Source organism: Lepisosteus platostomus, chromosome 1 (assembly GCF_059453375.1).
Source record: "Lepisosteus platostomus isolate fLepPlt1 chromosome 1, fLepPlt1.hap1, whole genome shotgun sequence".
In the NCBI taxonomy this organism is placed as follows: domain Eukaryota; kingdom Metazoa; phylum Chordata; class Actinopteri; order Semionotiformes; family Lepisosteidae; genus Lepisosteus; species Lepisosteus platostomus.
Genome location: NC_142611.1, coordinates 72,731,108 through 72,750,195, shown reverse-complemented (window position 1 = coordinate 72,750,195; position 19,088 = coordinate 72,731,108). Strand labels below are relative to the sequence as shown.

The 19,088-nt window shown below is 37.9% G+C and overlaps 1 protein-coding gene across 14 annotated transcripts in view; it reads right to left on the bottom strand.

The window, feature by feature from the left end:
- prom1a (prominin 1a) overlaps window positions 1-19,088 on the bottom strand; it is a 102,746-nt gene that overhangs the window by 40,631 nt on the left and 43,027 nt on the right. For 9 of the 14 annotated variants that reach the window (XM_088636912.1, XM_088636922.1, XM_088636962.1 and 6 more), the window contains exons 3-5: window positions 5,975-6,033; window positions 5,316-5,342; window positions 2,832-3,037 (exon numbers count right to left, since the gene is read on the bottom strand). In XM_088636912.1, the coding sequence (XP_088493038.1) occupies window positions 2,832-3,037; window positions 5,316-5,342; window positions 5,975-6,033 (292 nt within the window). The remainder of the gene's footprint in view (window positions 1-2,831; window positions 3,038-5,315; window positions 5,343-5,974; window positions 6,034-19,088) is intronic. The other 5 variants (XM_088636941.1, XM_088636971.1, XM_088636991.1 and 2 more) reach the window with 1 other exon arrangement.

The window sequence follows — 19,088 nt, the reverse complement described above, 5'->3', positions numbered from 1 at the left end:
GCAGCATGTTCTGTGGCTTTTATATGCTTGCACACTGGTACAGCTTCCTGTGAACCACTGCTCATATACTGTATGGACCATCATGTAGGTACAGTACCTGTCGGTCACTTCCAATTCAAGTGGAATGGGTGTTAACTCATTAATAAACTCTGCAAATGGCTTTAACGAGAAATAGTGAATTTGGCACAACCTTTAGCTAAACTTTATTATTCGAACCAGAAGCCAAGCAATGCTGGGCCTGGTCAGCACGTGGATGAGAGATTGCTAAAGAAAACCAAGTTGTTGGTGGACTAGTAAATGGAACCTGGATTTCCAGTTTAGAGACTGGCTCTCATAACTGCTGTAAGTTTGTAAGACTAGAGACTTCATCCCCGGAGTAATGGCTAAATAACACTCTTGGTTTATACAATTTGGCCTTATCAAGTCCCCAATTCAACTGGTGATGCACTTCCTCTCCTCTCCACCTGATCTGCAGTGCAGTGGGACTGCTAGCTCATAACCTCATTGTGTCTGCACTCCAGGTGTGGGTGTGAGCTCCCTTCGATATTTATAGCACCTTCAGATGTAATACACATGAAACGAATGATTTATTTTTATAAAACATTTAATTCTATTCTTAAGAAATTTGGCTTTTTTACCACTGGAAAAAAAGAACATGTCAAACCACATAGTTATCAATAATGTATATTTAAATTCATTTTAATGGACACTAGAGGCATGCCAACTGCAAATTCTTTCATTTTCTCAGATCTTAAATGGACGATCCTTAAAAAACCAAAACTGAGACATATGGCATGCCGAGTCAAAAATAACCATCCTTCTCCACTGTGTGACAGTCATTAACACCAGGCAATATGGCACCAAGATAATCAACACAAGTTCCCTATAACAGAGAGATGAAGGCGAGAAAATCATTTTGGCAGTTTTCCTGATGATAATCATATTGCCACAAATTCTAAATAAACTAGCGCAATTGTAGTTTATGTGATATCTGTATAATTGCAAATAACACAAAAGCATAATGTAACAGTCTTAACATTTGACATGAATAATTTTGTTGCTGGGAAATAATTTTGTTTCTGGGGAAAACTACTTTTAAACAGTAGTCCATTACAGCTACAAGGTTAAATTTGTAAAAATGGTCTTTTGCAGGATGATGTATTACTATACATCAGAAAAATACTCTCTACATGCAGCATACCACCTTACCTGACAACATTTTTAAATAATTTCTCAAAACTAAATTTAAAATGCAATGCCTAACGTCAATAATGCGTAACTGTAAGGGACTGCTTTTTAACAGTAACTGTAAGTGGGGAGGGGAGACCATGGTTTAACATGAACGTGAATTTGAGTTTCAAAATAATGCACAGTGGGTTCCAGGAATACTTCTTCATTCTTACACTACACCAAGAGTCTCTGGGTTTCCTGACTAGTGAATTGAAAAATGAACCTAGCTGTAGACGTACATGTGGGATTTTATAGGGCTTTTAGAGCTGATCACGCAGTTCATTTACTTCATTAAAAGTACAGTTACCTATACATTACCTCAGAATCTAATTATTTCATAGACCAACTATGTAACTGGGAATGTGGGTGGAACAAAAACCAGAAGACTCTAGGCTCTAGAAGGGTCTGAGACCCCTACACTAGATGAACAGATCAGATTAGTTCAAATAAGCAGCGTATTACTGAACTACAAGTTAATTATTAGTTAATATAAGCCATGTTACAAAGTTCCGGAATAAAAATCAACATTTCAGTGTATTTGCAGTCTTGGTATTTGAGGGATTTAGCTTTAAACAACTTTTTTTTGCCATGAACATGTAAACCAAACTGAGGTCCAAAACAAAATTCAATATAGCTATATTGTATTGCCATAATACATATACTACTGATAAACTCACATAATGTGCTTTTGCAGCAAAAAAGTATTCATACCAGCACAGCTGAATCCAAAATGTGCTTTTAAAATAGTAACAGAAGGTGACTTCTCCTTTTTACAAATGAAGTAAAATGCTTTGTAAACTCCATAGGATACTTTTACATACTAAATAGAACAGATGTTTCATTTAGTTTCCTATAACACCATTATTTTAACATTCCTTTCCAAGATTCACTGTCTTAAAACACTGCTGAAAATCAAATGGTCTTGGGTTCAATTTATTCTTCACTCACTAACTCATGAATAAACTCCTTTCTACAGTAACAAGACAAAAAGAAATGAGAACTGACCTCTTGCCTTTTAACATCATCTCCCTCTGCTATCATACTGGTGGAAGATATTTCACTGTGCAGTATAAGCCTGTCATTAAAATCAGTATCAGGCTCTCTAGCTTCTTAAGAGACTTATTACTACAGTAGGTTTCTGTGGGAAAAGCAGTGTTTATACCTGCAGCTGTGATACCCTGAGGACTGTCTACAAGTACAGCCTTTCAATCAAGCAGTAAAGCAAAGGGTATTAAACACCACATTTGTGAGAAGATACTGAGAGGCATGAAAACAAATTATTTTTACATAAAACACCAATTGAAGGACAACAGCTTTAAAGCCCACAACTAGTAATAATTCACTCTCAACATGGAAATCTCTGCATGGTCAGACATTCGAAGGGTCTGAAGGCTGTAGCCTTGTAAGAATCTATAATCGGGGAGTCTGTTAGATTCTATCCATTTCAGAGGTGATAAAACTGTCAATGTTTAACTTGTTTATGTTGGTCAGATACCTGTGTGCAAACTTCAGCCTGCGCCCCACTGTCTTTGCGATCTTTACTGCTGCAGTGAGAAACGGGAAGCCCTTTGCCTCTGCGCGGGCCTGAAGTGCTCACTTACGAGATGATGAGAGATGTGCTCAAGAGGAGGGTGGCGAAGCAGCCTCTCCGGCAGTCCGCGTTCTTCTTCTGTCTCTGGTGCATCTCCCCTCCGCAGTTGTCACAGCAACGACACAGGCAGAAGCACAGCCCCACGAGAGGCATCAAAAGAACAAACAGCACTCCCAGAGAGGCACACACAATGAAACCGATTTCATAGTAGATGGCCTGTAATCAAAAGAGAGAGCTTGAGAACATTTTAAGATTTTTATTTTTGGCAATTAACAGGCCAACAATATCTTGGATTAGCTTCTGAGCCTGGGATACTCCAGGAGATAGCAATGCACACAGCCTGCAAACATCTCTAAGATGCAGGGCTATATGTAGGATTGTTAGGTTCTGAAAGTTGCAATTTGTCAAAATACATATTTGTAAAATAAATGTCAGGACAGTAGTCCAACTAGGTGAGGGGAAGTTTTCTAAGGGGTTCTGCAGCCCATAGTTCTATATGGATATGCTATGCACTAAATCAACAGCGCAAAGCACAAAAAAAAATTGTTCTTGCATGAATTAAGGAAAACCTACAAAGTTTGCCTATTCTTATATTGTCTTGCACAGAATGTTTTATCCTACCCTGAAAGCCAAACTAATTCTAAACTAAAACTAAAATCTCTTTCAAATACTACATTACCATCAACAATGAAATCAAATAACACTGAAGGCCATTTAACTGGTGTTATTAGATCAATATAATAAAAATCTTCAACCAGAATTAAGCTATCTATGATCTAGTGAAAGCAGCCTTTTTCTAGGGATGAGGTGGTTAGGGTGGTAAAGTACGAGCATAACAAAAGAAATTCAAATGAAATGCTCATCTACATTAATCCCACAGCAAGACCTTTTATAAGCCCCTAATTATATGCTGAAACAGAACTCAGTTTTGAATTCTTAATTTTTTACCCACCCAATGTGGACCTGATGATGGTTTCTTTACCTCTGAGCAATGCAGCCATGCTGTACAGAGAGTCTGGAGAGACCGGCAGTGTTACTTTTTGAGCACACTGCAAGTGCCACAGTGCTGTACAGGAGAGCTGGTGCTGACTGCAAGCTAAACTGGTAGCCTAGGAATGTGTAGGGTCATCCCTTCACCGATGAGAGCGCTTAACCCAGCCACATGATGTTTTGACATCTCTGACAGCCCTCAGCCAAGTGTGTGCTGTTGCTCAGGGAATTGTTTTAGTCAGCGGGTGACTCAGGCTAAAACCCAGGATGTCTATCACACTGAGCTCAAGTGGTGTTCAGTGTAGGCTCCTTTACTGGTTCAGCTAAACAAGAGAGGCACCTAGAACTATTTGTTGAAAATCTCTGCAGTATGATAAGTCAACTAATGTAGATCTAGAAGCTGCTAAAGCATGCTGAAGGTACGTTTTCCATGCCAACAGAAAGGCAGAAACCCACTGCCCTAGACCCAGAATACTGAACTGCACCATGCATGACTTCAGAGGCCAGAGCTTAAAACCTGCTGAACTGGTTTTTGGTTGGTATAGTGTTTCTCTTCTTAAAAAGGTCACAGAAGCATTCTATTTTTTATAGATTTCTTTGTAGTGCAAAGAATCTGAGACTCCTTGCAATAGTGCTTACCATAAGTCTCACTTCAAATATTGATTATAGCTGTTACTTATTTTTCTGATAAAAAGCTTTGATAAGCACAAAAAGATTGGTCAATTTCACTTCAGATATGCATATCTACATGCAGATATACCCAGTGTGTGTAAGAGAGTTAAAAAGGCAAAAGGTTAGGGTATACTGTAGCTAGTGCTGCCATCCTTCAGCTGTTCAAAAAAATGTGGATAAAGATTGTTTCACGAATAACCCCTTTTAACCTCTCAGGTAACAGCAAGAAAGCTAGACCACCAAGAAATAAACTAAGTTTCACAAAGTAATGAAAATGGTTTTATTTAACTGGATTGTCTGCAATTAACTTCTTAAGAAGATGCACTAGGTAATTCTGAATACAGGTCCCCTGCAGGTGGCTTGAGGAAAATAAAAGTGCAGCTGTAAAACACCTGAACTGTACTCTCGAGATTGTCTCATTTCATGCTTACGGCAATTCTGTTACAAGGCAGGTGTTCCATAAGCATGCTTCTGCAAGTCATGTACAGTACTAATATTTCTGCTCATCGGTGGGGATTGTGTCTTAAAAGTTTTTTTTTATGCCCAGTATTAATGTCTTCTCCCGCAAAACATTTGTTTGATCTTATTGGCTGAGGCAAAATACTACCTAGGTGATTTGAGCTTGAGTATACCAAGCGCCTCTTTGGTTGCCTGTAGTCTGTGCCATTTGTCCATGGGAAAGTTAAGTAAAAAAAAAAATTTTACTTCCCATTTCACACTTTTTATTATTAAGACAGTTCCCCAGTGTAGAGCTGAATGGCTACAAAGATGTGCTCAGAGAGATTAAGCAGCTGCATGCGAGGGTAGGAGCAGGGGTGGCGTGGGAGTTTACCTGGAGTGTCAGAACAACGTTTTCTGGCTGATGCACCAGAGCAGATGGACAGAACATGTAATGACGGAGCAGCATGCAGAAAACAAAGTCGTGGGAATGAGTGAATGAGAGAGTTTCAAGGGTAAATGAACACAAATCATGAAACAAAATTGAGTGGATTGCCGAGAAACATACACCCACAATGGATAACCCTTACCGTGCAGAAACAGACATTCAAAATCATAATTTCTCTGTCAGTTGCATGAGTCTACTGGTAGACATGGTCTCTATTTTCCAAGAACAGATGACTCAGATTTAAAGCATCAAAGACAACTGATTAATAATAATAAAATACTACTTCTAAGAATAAACCACCAATGCTCAAAATTCAAAATTGAAGTGCTAAAGTCTGTCCAGTAAATTACTTACATTTGTTAGCTTGAAAACAATTACGAAGAAAGACATTTTGCCTGTGGTAAAAATCTCTATTATTCATTTTTCACAATACTGGAAACCTCACCATATAACAAATATCTATTAATTTACTGGTCTATAGAAGTGACAACTGCTGCTTCAATTAGTTTAGATAATCCTTCAAGTGTAATTTTCTACAATTCTTCACAATTAGTAACAATTAATTTCCCCTGTCATCATCCACACAGACAAGCACACACAATTACCTTCTGGTACTCTGATTGGATTGATTCAAAGTTGTCCTTGGCTACTTTAAGGACAAGATCTGAAATTAAACAGAAAAACATACCACACATTGATAACTTTGCAATGGGGAAATAATTATTTTATCTACTGCACATTTACATTTCAACATAGCAAAGCATAAAATCTCACATGGACAAATCTAACCTTACAATCGTCATCACCCTCTTGAAATAACAGCCATGACTTCATCAGTTAAGAAAAAAAATTACAAAGGTGCTTTTTCATGCTTGCAAATTTTTGGCAAAAATAAGCCTTTAAAATTCTACAAAACAAATGTTGCACAATTTCATTGTTCTGCGTAAAGGTGAATTTTAAGTTTAAAGCACACAGAAACAGGTATTCCTCTAGCATTTGCCCATAATTTGTTCCATTTTTCCAGCCCCTGATGGGAAGAAACATCCTTACGGCACAATGCTGAAACCACTATACTTGACTGTTGGGATGCACAGTGTGGGTTGAGGACCAGACAGGACACTTTGCAATTGCAAGAAAGAAGTTACCCTTTTTCCCCATTAGCCTTTTGTCACGTCTGCAGCACTACATGTGGTATTCGGGATGGTTTTGCTAACACAAGTCTGTTTTGTGGCCTGACGCTTTACGTTACGCTTCAGTAAGGCAAGGAAAGTTTACTCTTCAAAGGTTGATTGTCTTACTCAGAAGGCACAAGGGATATTGTTAGTATTTATGTAGCTGGGCTGGTAAGCAAGTAAACACAGAGGACACAGATGATCAAAGGGTATTCCTGATAATTTCCACAGGTTAGCTTCACTTTGAATCATCAACAGTGACATCTGTTCCTAGTAAGGTCACTAAACCAGATCTCCATAGGAGCAAAGTCTATTACTCTCTTCTTCTTCTGAATACTGAAAAGAAAAAAGGGCTCACTCATCAACATCATTCATCATCTCCAAAGCTATGACTTGAGAGATCATTTTTCTAATCAGACTGGTAATCAGATTCTGTATAAACTAATATGAGCATTATTACAAGAGACCTTGCAGTCTAATTTAGTTTAGGAAGTTGTGATTTCATTTATTGTGAAATCCTCAGGCTAAAAACATCTCTCCTATTTTAGCAATGTATTGATAGAATAGGGAGAAAAGGGCATTCGCGTTTTAGAGGCAGACTTACTCCTGTGGAGTAAATACCGAGAAAGACATTATTAAGACTTTTTTTTTTGGGTCACTTAAGGTTTTATTTCTGGTGTGGTTAGATTACAGTATGTTGTGCATACCTGTATATGGCATATGTTGGATAGTTTTGTAAGCTAATAATTTGTATAGTTTAAGTTTTGGCGTGACTGTTACTGTACCATGAGAGTTCTGTCAGAGAACAAAAAATGATGTTCTATGTAACTCGGCTATTTCCTGCCCAGTTTAACACTACAATGTTTTACATAATTATTGTTAATAATGACAAAAAGCCTCCAAACTTTAGAGGGAAATATGTTTTACTACACTGGGATCAAGGGAAGACACAATAAGTGCTACTTGTATTTTATAAAATAAACCCAGAAAACACGGAACACTCGAAGGTAATGTATAGACCCTGGGATTCCAGCTCTGGTTCAGGAAAGTGACCCTCCACTTTGTCTTACAGGTCATTTTGAATCACTTGTTTTTAAAAGACTAGGAACACGTTTTAACTATTGATGCATTAGCGAGAAGCTAATTTACTTAAAGTTAAGGGAATGCTGGTTCTTGAAGGCTAATCGGTCTTTAGAGTTTTGCCCCAAATTACCCCAACAATCCACCCATTCATGTTCTAAACGCTTCTTCCAATACAGGATCACCAGGGAGCCTGAGTCTATCCCGCAAGCAACAGGCACAAGATAGAGTATACCCTAGATGGGATGCCAATCCATTGTAGGGCAGACACAAACACGCTCTCAAATCAGGGTGAATTTTCCCCAGACGTTAATTACCAGTTCAACTCATCAGTTTAATTGTTGCAGGTCTTCAGAAATTGTCTGTTTAATGGCTACATATACAGTAAAATCTGTATACATGGCTCATATATTCCATTATATAGATGTTCCTGAAATTTTCATTCTTCAAAATAAAAATCAGAAATATGTGCAGACACCCTTTTCGCTTGTAATTAAAGGCACGGGCAACATTCAAAATGAGCTTAGTTTCCATTATTTGTAAGAACCAAAGCAAATATACTGTACTTTTCTGTAGTCAACATGATATCGGTTGCTTTTCATACGTCATGTCATTGTAGCAGTTTTTCTATAACAAACATGAGGCCATAAGAAACAATCTTTCCCACCAGAGCCAAGATAAATTCCCACACTATCTGGTTACAATTTACAGAAAACGAACAAAGCTATTGTTTGAGAGAAAATGAAAAGGCTACCCTTTTCAGTGAAAGGCCACTGAGTTTTTAATAATTTAGACTAACTGATCTGTAGCTAATTAAGATGTTTTTCAGTTTATGAGAGTTTGCATGTGGTTATTAATCAGTATCAACCCTGAAACAATTATGGGATATAAACTGTACCAGCTCTCGTCCAGGTGTGTGGAATGGAATACTTGTTTTTTTATGATGGGTTTGATGCATCTTTTCTAATCTGTGTTTTGACGTCTTTAATTTGTCTCCTACTGAGAGCAGTTTACACAAACGACTTAATAAGCAAGCTCAGGAGTGAATGGGGAGAGCTCTGTGTGCGAATTTCTCTGCAGGAACACACAAACACAATAGAGCATTTCTGAAACCAAGAAGGATAAGTGCAGAAATATACTGAAAAGATATAATCAAGTAGGAAGTTCAATCTAAGGGTAACGCACAGATTGAGAATTTAGTTGGAACATAGATCAGAAGACACAAGGACCCTTCAGAACCATGGATGACAATCACTGATGTCGACTTCATCCACACATTCTTGAAAAACACCACTCACTAAAATATGCCACTAGAGGGAGTGAATTTGACAGGCTAACCTGCCATATGTGCTTGGAAGTCGAGTCAAAAAAGCACCTGGGCTCCAGGTGTCTGGCACCTGAGCATCCTCCTGATGTTTTCTGAAATCAGAGTGGCATTGCCAAGCCCCGACAGGCTTGAACTGTAGACAGAATTGTTCCAAATAGTGCATTACTCCCTTTTATGCACTGTATACAATACATTTACATTGCTTAGCATTTTACTTATGGAATACTACACTCTGCTTATTGCTTTTCCATATCTTTCCGCTCTGCATATTATAAAGCAGAAATGTATTGGGCTCTGATAAAAAATGTGATATATATTTCAGCCTTATGATACAGTAGACACGTCCGTCTTCCAACCTCAAATATATTGTAGCTCTTGTTACCTCGTGGATTTCTTCCGACTCGACTGCGAAACCCACAAGACAACGAGGGAGGTGGGATATACTACTTGACCAAAAAATGGAGGCACTCAACTAATGAGTAGTGTAGAATCGATGATTTCAGGAATACAGAATCAAAGCTGTGTCCTGAACACCAAAACTACAACTTCTAGTACAGATATCACACTTAATACCAATGTTAACAATCATGTTCTACATTGCAGAGTAGTACCAATTTTCAGAACTGCTCAGGTAATAACTAAGATTATGAATCTTATTTTCATTGCAAAAGTGTGGGAAAATTACAGCTTCCCCCCCAGTGTTATTGTAAGGTACTTTGTTCTCCATATGCGCTCAATAATCAGGAGCATAACTGTGGTCCTCCCCGGTGTAATTTAGTCTGGCTAGACCATGAGACCTATACATTAGCTTGAGATGGGAAGTGAATTATACTCCCTCCTGCTCGGTTACACATAGCCCTTTAGTATTAAAAGATAAATGATAGAGACAAAGGGAAAAACTGGCATGTTTTACAGTATGTTAGAGGGCTGACGTGAAGTATACGGTAAGTTATACCACTGATATGTTCCACCATTCACTAATAGATCACTTCAGCTCAAGTTTCTCTGCTCCAACACTCCTCTGACGTCCAGGCAAAAAAAAAAAAGACAAGGGCAAGACGTCACATTCGTCAGATCACAGATCTGTGAATCTTTTGGGAAGTGATCAGACCAAAGTGCTTCTGAGTTTGGGATGCTACATAAAAGGATAAGAAATTTGATAGTTTGAAGTGATTGGATTGAAAGATCTCATTCAGCCATAAACTTCTTCCTTCTTGAAAGAAATTAGAAAAGGAACACGCCTTCCAATGAAGTCCAGACTGCAAAACTGAATCAGAATGTACACTCTACACTTCTCTTTCAGTACAAAAAACACAAAGTCAGCGTACTAGCGGTCAGAGGAACCAGTTTTCAGCACTTTCTCATTGTTTAATGGTGTATTTTGGGATTTATAAAACACTACAGAAACTGTGTTAGCCGTTAACCAACACAATTATGAAAATCTACCACCTCTTGGAAATCTCTGAATTTGGCATTCTTATAAAAAATAATTTCAGCTTCCAGGAAACAAAACTTAAAAGGGTATGACAATTCCACAGAATGAGTAGGTCGGACCTTCACTAAATTGGAAACACGTGTGTAGAAATCAAGGTCAAGCAGTACAAACTATCTACCAGTCATTTGCTAAGGCCCTGGAAAAAAGTCTCTTCTGGGAAGAAGTATTTATAGAGCTCTAAACTCTCCTGGGACCACGGTACAGAGAGCCCCAGAACAAGCACTAGTGCCATGCTGAAACATGCAAGGAGGAGGCAGCACCATCATCTCATGTCAGGCCACAGTCACCTGCTCTATCACACTCTCCGCTACTGCATCTTAAGAAAAACGAAACCTCATTATTGATCCCAAACAGAATTGCACGGTTACTTGCAGTGCTCGTATGGGCAGTGTGGATCTTAAGATGGCTTTTTTATTCTGCAACTGCTGTGCAAACAATTCTAAAAGAGTGACTTCAACATGCAGCAATCATATGTTCATGTTTTTTTTTCCAGGAAATTATTCTGTTTCAGATGCACTAGTTGGAGTGAGGGGTACATTAAAAACATTTGTTTTCCCTCAGAATATGTCTGCTACAATGAATCAAATAATAAATAAACGAATAATCAGAATAAATAGGCGTTTAAATAGTTTAAATAGGCGAGTACTATCCGTCTCACCAGTCTGTGCATTTCAAAACAAAAGATAATCAGCAATAACCCATTTCAGCAGATGTGAACAGCTGATCCTTATGCTGTCAAATAACTGGAAAGGAGATTAACAGTGCACAAAGACCTAAATTGGTATGGCACCTTCAAGACTTTAAAAGACTACTTTATTTTCGTCTCTTTTCGTTTTTAAACCACATTCCTAATATTCTGCAAATTATGCTGAGCTCACAGAGTACAGTGAAACAAGAGCATGACAACAAACACATTATATTTCCACCTATTACAGTTTTAGTGGCAGATCTCCTGAATACACTCCAAAATGGCAATAATAATGATAATTCATCAAACCATTTATCTTGTTTACTATAGTTTCCTTCTACAGTTCTATTAATAAAGGAGCAAATAGTTCCTGTAAATTAATCCACCAAATAGCCCAGTTAATCAGGATTATGACTCGGTGTCATTCAATACACGCAATGTTTTTAATCAATCCTTGACCTTGATATGAAAGCTACATTGTTACAAATCAGATCTGGTTCCTAATTTAGCTCATAGTGATTCATTAAATGTAAAACGATATGCTGCTGAAACGGAAAAGATTGCAGATGAACAGAGATTCTCAGATCTGCTATTGTTCTCAAAGACTACCAGTAATTCTATTTTTTTTCATACTGCATTGCTGCTGACCTGGATTTTTTAAAAGGAAAATGTATTCCTTGTATAGCAGCTGGAGCACGCACAAAACCCACATTGTCTCCTTTATTCCACAGGACCAGCACTATAGTGCTGCGTTCCAATCCCATTGGAGTGTTCACAAGATATCAAATCATTATGACCATTAATTAGCCTGGCACTTTTATCCACAGTGACTTACAAGGGACACAATTTACTGTGTTTTGGAAAAACTGTTGTAACCCTTTAGACACCTGGGTTTGCTGTAACAATCTGATAAAACAGAATACAGCACCAGTCTCTCCACCTGGGAGCTGAACCACTGGATGTTTTATGTTGTACTGCATGCATTACACTTTTTTTTGCATTCTCGGGATGCAGAAAAAGTTATTACAGCCGTGGAATGAGGCTCAGTATTGCCCTACTGGTATTTTATCATGCAATATGCAAGCAGGGTAATGTCAGCTGTAGCATTTGGGTAACCTTCAGTCATTACGACTGGAGTTCTACAGTAACAACTAGCGTACTATTAAACATGTCTGTGTCCCGGAAGCTGACACCCATCAGAGTGGCCTGCACCAAACCTTCATATATCAATGACGAGAACCTGGTTCCACTGTGGGCGAGTCTACTTGAGACGACTTGGTCTATTGTCCAGAATAACAATGGCATGGAGGCATCGTCCTCTTAAGTAGGGATATTGGCTGCTTTGAGTTACTGTTTCTTGATTTACACCAGGCTTGACAGTCGACCAGGAGGCTCATGAACACTTAGTTGAGTTGTACGATAGTCATGAAGGACCAATTAATCAAACGGACATCAACAGCACTTAATATATATCCAAAATCCATATATTTTTTTAAACATACTCAATTAAAGGGAAGAACCGTGGATTAATGATGTTTAAAATTATGTGAGAAAAGACATCTCTGATAGTGTGGATACAACTTCAAACTCAAGAAAACCACAGAGGAGTATTTTAATTGTGGAATTTGAGTCTGGCACCTATTATATTAACTGACTTGTCTGCTCATATGAAAATGTATTCTAGGGCCACTAAACTTAATTCTTGCTCCAATTATTTATTTGTATTAAAGCACATATTAAAAATGGTAACTTTTATTTTCATCATTACTTTTAATGCATCTGTATTAATACAACCTTTATACATTAAATGCAGTGGTGGACTGGGGTGTTTGTCAGGCATGTTTACATGGGCAGATTTCACTAACAAGGCAAAAGAGTGTCTACGAACTTTATGCAGGAAAAATTAATCCTTTTCCATCCTCCTGAGTACAGTCAGAGTGCAGTCACAATCTGCTCTCAACCAAATTGTCTTCCTAATCCACTCCAAGTTCAAAACCATTTCAAGACCTTCCTCCTCCCCGGTTCTAGCCATAATGATGTGGATCTTCAGAAACCCTGACACTAAACAGATAATGTTCTCCCACTCAAATCACACCAGGTCACGGGCATCTCTGAAGAGTAACATGACTTATACGAGAATACTATGTACATAAGATCACTGGACTGTGATCACTCATTGATGCCGACTAAACTATCCAAACTATGACTGCAACTGCATGATATTTATCATGATTTTAGGTTGAGAAGTGAACTCCTGTGGTTTGTTGCAACCATACTTCCACGCTAGCTGCATTCTAGTAACCATCTTGCTGTGCTCGGCAACCAGCAGTTCCTGTAAAATCAGGAACACACAGCTGCCGATAAATCAGGCTGTAAAGACACAGGTCCATCAGCTACGGAGAACTTCTCTGGCTCTACTTTTAATTTCCTAGAAAAAAAACCCGACCGCATGTCCTACAGCTGTTCTTTTACTTTCAGCCACACATTTTGATCCCAATACGACTTGCAGTCCATGAACATTTTCTTCCTGCAATAACACTGCTAGTCCTATTCATGTCATTTAGACAGTGTTTTGCTATCATATCACCTTCTCTCTACAAGCAACACAAACAGTTCTTACAAAAGCAATGGGGATAATGGGATTCAGGATTAAGTGTGCTTTGTTTTTAATAATACAGAATGGATTACAAGGATTTTGTTTCAATGTCCATGTAAACCAATAGTGTTTGGGGCTCTTCAGGGTAAAACAAGACATAAAAGAAAAATGAGAAATAATAAAACAAAAACCTGGAAGGAGGAGAGAAAATACACTAATAAAAAGCCTGACTAAACAGATAAGTCTTTAGTCTGGATTTTAAAATAGTACAAGAGTTTTAATTTCTCAGACTGACAGGAAGTGGGTTCCAGAGCTGTGGAGTGAGGCTCCCAGATGCATGTACCTGTAAGAAGGTTCTAGTAAAAGATACATCTCAGCAGAGCATAAAGCCCTGCTTAGCGCACAGGGAGAGGTGACTAAGTATTGTGGGGATTCGGTGTACAAAGCTTTAGAGCTTTGAAGAGAAATTTTGAACTGAACACACTGGGTAATGAGGAATGGGAGCTATATACCAGAAAAAGCTGATTTGAAGATCCTATGAATGTGAAATAATTGCAATAATTGATGCAGTTGCTTGCTCTACCTGGAAAACAGTTTAGGCATAAAAGCTCTAAGAACGTACATCACTGAGTCAAAATTTCAGAAAGCATGCCATAAAACATGGGTCATACATTTTTAACAATATACAGTATATACCGCTGTTAAAGGAAAAAAAAAACAATATTTTTTCATACAGTATATCCAAACTACAGCTATATGCCATGTTACAAAATTTAATTGCAAAATTGTGGTACTGTAACCGTATACAAATATTGCATTAAGTACAGATATCTCTACTTTATGATAAGGCACATTATTTTTAAAATCCTGCTGTGTCATAGTATTCCTATCAATAACACACATTGCCAGTCGATTGAAAGCTCATCCTAGGGACTGATACTTTGTCCTACAATAAATTACTGCTTTCTTTATGGTCCTAAAAAATACGTTAGATACATACTGCATTGTAAAAAAATAATTATGGCAATTGACGTATTTTTAAATCTTTTATGGGACAGCGTGCTACGGTTCCCATGCCAACAACCAAAAATACAGGTCATTCTAACATTTCTAATCAAAATGTTCTAATATATCCAAGATAAAAATGTACTTAGCTATTGTACAGCAGCTTCCACACTAGTTAATATCTTTCTGAAAGTTCAAGAAATGTGCAAAATTGATTCAAACAAAAATAAGGAAAGGTAATGAGATGTCAATGAATTCTTACTGCAATACAGCATCAACCTTGCCTACATTTATGATAAGGAAAATGTTCTCAGACACTATTTGAATAATTAGGTTCAAGTCACTCAAATTGGTGACTTTGTCCTATTTGTCCAGAATCTGAAAAGTGCTATATCAGTCAGTGCACATACACTATTACACAAAGACAAATGTTTGGGTCAACTCGGAGATCTTCCTCACCGTTTTCAGCCAAATTGAAGCCCGAAATCTGCAGGAATCAGCTTGTAGCTGAAAACACTGAAGCCAATTTAATAATACAGACTGACAGGATCTTTTTTTTTTAATTTGCCAGAACAGATGAGTTTTCCTATTGATGTTAAAATGTGCATTAGCACCGTCTGTCTCTCACACTTCAAGCAGAGATAAACAAAAACAGTTTATGTCAGTAAGTCACCTGAATTTACATTTTTAAGCAAACATACATCATATACTAAAACAGAAAAACAAGTAGTAAATAGATTAAAATAATGAGACAGTACCTATAAACCAAAGAATGTCACCAGTACAGCAGTGTATATCTTAAGGTAGAATTCTGGTGGGATTGGAGTACAACCAGGTAGCCTCACAGGTATAGAGCACATGACTGGGTATATGTACATAGATGTTCATGAAGACTTTTGATAAAAATCAAACATGGTTCTGGGATTTGAACTGTAAAAAATATACTGAACATACACCGTAATTATTGAAAACGGCTTCAATTGTGATTTTTTTAAGTTAAATATTTTAGCACCTATTAAGTACTGCATCTACAAAAAAGTGCATAAAGGGTAGTCATGTAGGTCTTTTTTTATTTATAGCCGTTGTTATGCCTGACTTAATAAACATTAGGAAATAAATCATGTAGTACATAGAGCAAGGATTTGGGGGGGAAAAAATCACAAGGTGAAAAACAAATAGTGTTTTTAATGAATCACGAAAGACAAGATTACTTCAGGAAACATACTGTGTATTTACCGGAAACAGTGAAAAAATTCCTAAATGAAAAAAGCAAATAAATAAGACAAGTATAAATATCAGAGTTTATATTTGTTCTAAATAACGAGACGAAGCATAGCTTGAAATGGACTTGCAATGTTCAGTCTCTAGAACTCAGTGCACCTTTACAAGAGCTGTCTGGAGTTCATAAGCGGTTTGAGAGAGCAATGTTGTATTTTGCAATATGTGTGAGATTCTCTCCACGGTTACAGCCTATCAGTGTTGACACAGTGAAGACTGCTGCTAAATACAGAACATCATCTGCTGCACTGAATTTACACATGAAAGAGCAGTAGCTGCTACAAAACAGCAGAATTAATGAAGCAGATAAATTAGCACACAGAAAATTCAAATATTGTTCGGTTTTATAACTGAAATGCCTAGGGACATTATTAACTAATAGAATTATTAAACCATGTATACTGTACATGTAATATACGGACAATGTCTTTAATACCCGTGTTCTTTTACTCTATAGGTTTCATGTAGTGTTCGTAATTATTGGCAACCACCTGAGCTTTGCTTGCTGAGCAAAATCTCTGCAATTATACCTCCAAATTAATACATGTGAATAAAGCCACTTGTTTAATAGCACATACTTGCCATATGCAGAGATATTTGAAAGCACAACACACACTACTTGATATATAGCAGAAGAACAACTTTGAATTACTGTAACTTTTGTAATCTGGATACTTTTAATCTTATCTTTAACTCCTGGTTAAAATATATAAATATTGAGTTAGGCACATATAAAAATAACCATTTGATTACAAATTCACTCAAGGAGATTACCTTTGGGTTCAAAATCAACATATAAGAACCAGTATTTTCTGAATAACTTTGAACAGATTGATTTTTACTATTTTTTTACACCTTTACCATATTTTAGCAAAGCACAATTCTAGCAATGCAACATCAATATATATGAATGGGGAATTATAGTCCTTGACTGAACCAGACAGAAGAAGAATTTCAGAGAAAGAGCCCTGCACTTTTAACATCTGAAAGTGTCAGACAGGGGAAGCAATGTGAAAGTTTTGGAGAGCTCATCTTGACCAGACCAGGATATGACCCTATATATCCCAAGACAACCCCTGCTCAACCTGTCAGACTGTGGTCTTATCAGTCACCTTCATGTTCACAGAAGAGAAGCATCCCCTATCACAAATTATAGAATTCTAATTTTAACTTTTTTATGATTTTTGCTTCACAAATCATAAACAAGAAACATAAACCAAACCTAAAGAACAATTGAACACAACTGAGCTTGCAAATAAAACCTGTTTAGTCTGGTACCATACGTAACACTGGCAAAAACAGAATTATTCTGCGTCATATGCAAGGGCATCGCAGATGCAGAAAAAAATTGACGGCAGAACAGTAGGAGCAGTGGAAGGTTTTCTCTTCCTGGCACAGGATCAGGCTGCAGGAAGCGAGTTTACTGGATCCTGAAACCCAATGAGCCCTGTGAGGACCACGTCAAGTGAAGCTCAGATCTTCTGACCTGACGCTATTCATTTTTTGTATGTAATTCCTTCACAGACCTGCATACAACTCTAGTATGAAGTTTAGGCTTCCACCCCACAACAGACAATGCTATTTTTTTAGTATTTTCCAGATGGTCTAAGTTATAACTCCTGTTTAGGGCAGCACCACTCCTTAACACTTATTAAAACCCAGAGCATCGGAAAAGATGGGGTGAGGGCAGGGGTGAGGGGGTGGACATGGTAGCATCTGTGCTATCTGTCCGGGATAGTGAAGGTCTGATCTTGCTCAGTCTGAGGATGGGTATGAATCCTGCTGCTGTTCAATGTATCCTATGAAAAAGTCAGTTTATCAGACTCTTAAAAAAATGATACAGCTATTAACCTATTTTGCTTCACAGTTTAGATCGTAGACTGGAGTCCTGCAAGTACCTGCTTGAATTTGGATTCAGAACTAGTCCCGAGGACTAACCCTGTATCATGGAAGCATGGAACCAAGCACTAGGAAAGGCATAATCCTTCTGATAAGCATTAAGCTCAATGGACTGCAAGCTCAGTTCTCTACTATACCTAAGGAAGCAGTGCAGTCATAAAAAAAAAACATTTAAATCCCATGAGTGTTATAGAGCGTTTTAACCTGCAGTAAGATATTTGACTCAAATTATTCCTACATTAAGGAGATGTTCCAGACTTAAGCAGCAGCAATTTGGATGACTGTCCCCTTCAGAAGCTGGCATCAGCTGGGGCGCACAGCTGTCGAAGAAATAGAGCAGCAGAAGCGCTCGTGTGGAAAGGGTCTGCTGGCACGCACCGGACATGTACTGTACGCTCACAGGAGTACAGCTGAGGCGGGGTATCACATCTGGAAAAGTGATGTCGAGAGCGCCTCGAATCAAGCCTTCACCGCCAGTGTGGAGCACAGGTCTGGACTAACCAACATCAAACAACAAAAGAAAACATCCTCTAGGAGAGCCATTCAGGTGGAAACTTGTACTTGTAGATTGTCAATATCATAAACCGCTGCTCACATGGAAATAAACCTCTCTGATGCAGGGGAAGCTGCTTTCAATCTATTTTAAATACCAGTTGCTTAAGTATTCTTCAAAGCCTGTGTCATCATTGCTCAGCAGCCTGGATCAGTGCAAACACATCCAGAGAGCTTAGAGATTAAACAAAAAAAAACCTGGTGTGCAAGAGACAGGGACGAGGGTTTTGTGCAATTAAATAGCCTCTCTCCTTGGGAGGGAAATCCTCTTTCAAGCGATCTGTTTGATGTGAAGGGAGGTGTTGAGGATAGGACTGAAAGCTAAGGGGAGGTGACAGGGTTCACCATTAATCACCGAGCAACACAAAGTATTCCTAGGCTGTCAAAAAATGCATCAACCTGCCAAATGATATTCATGAGCAAGTAAATGGAGATAAACTTGGAGATGTTCCTTCAAATGGAGATCATGTTGAAATGCTGTTCAAAAGAGTAACAAGAACATTACTTGGGGATTTTCAATTTCAAGCAAGCAGAGAACCCTTCCTCATAAATACTGTGGCACAAAAATGGTTCATATTTAATATTTCCTTGTTCATATTTAATAAAAGTGGTTTTAGCAAATATAAA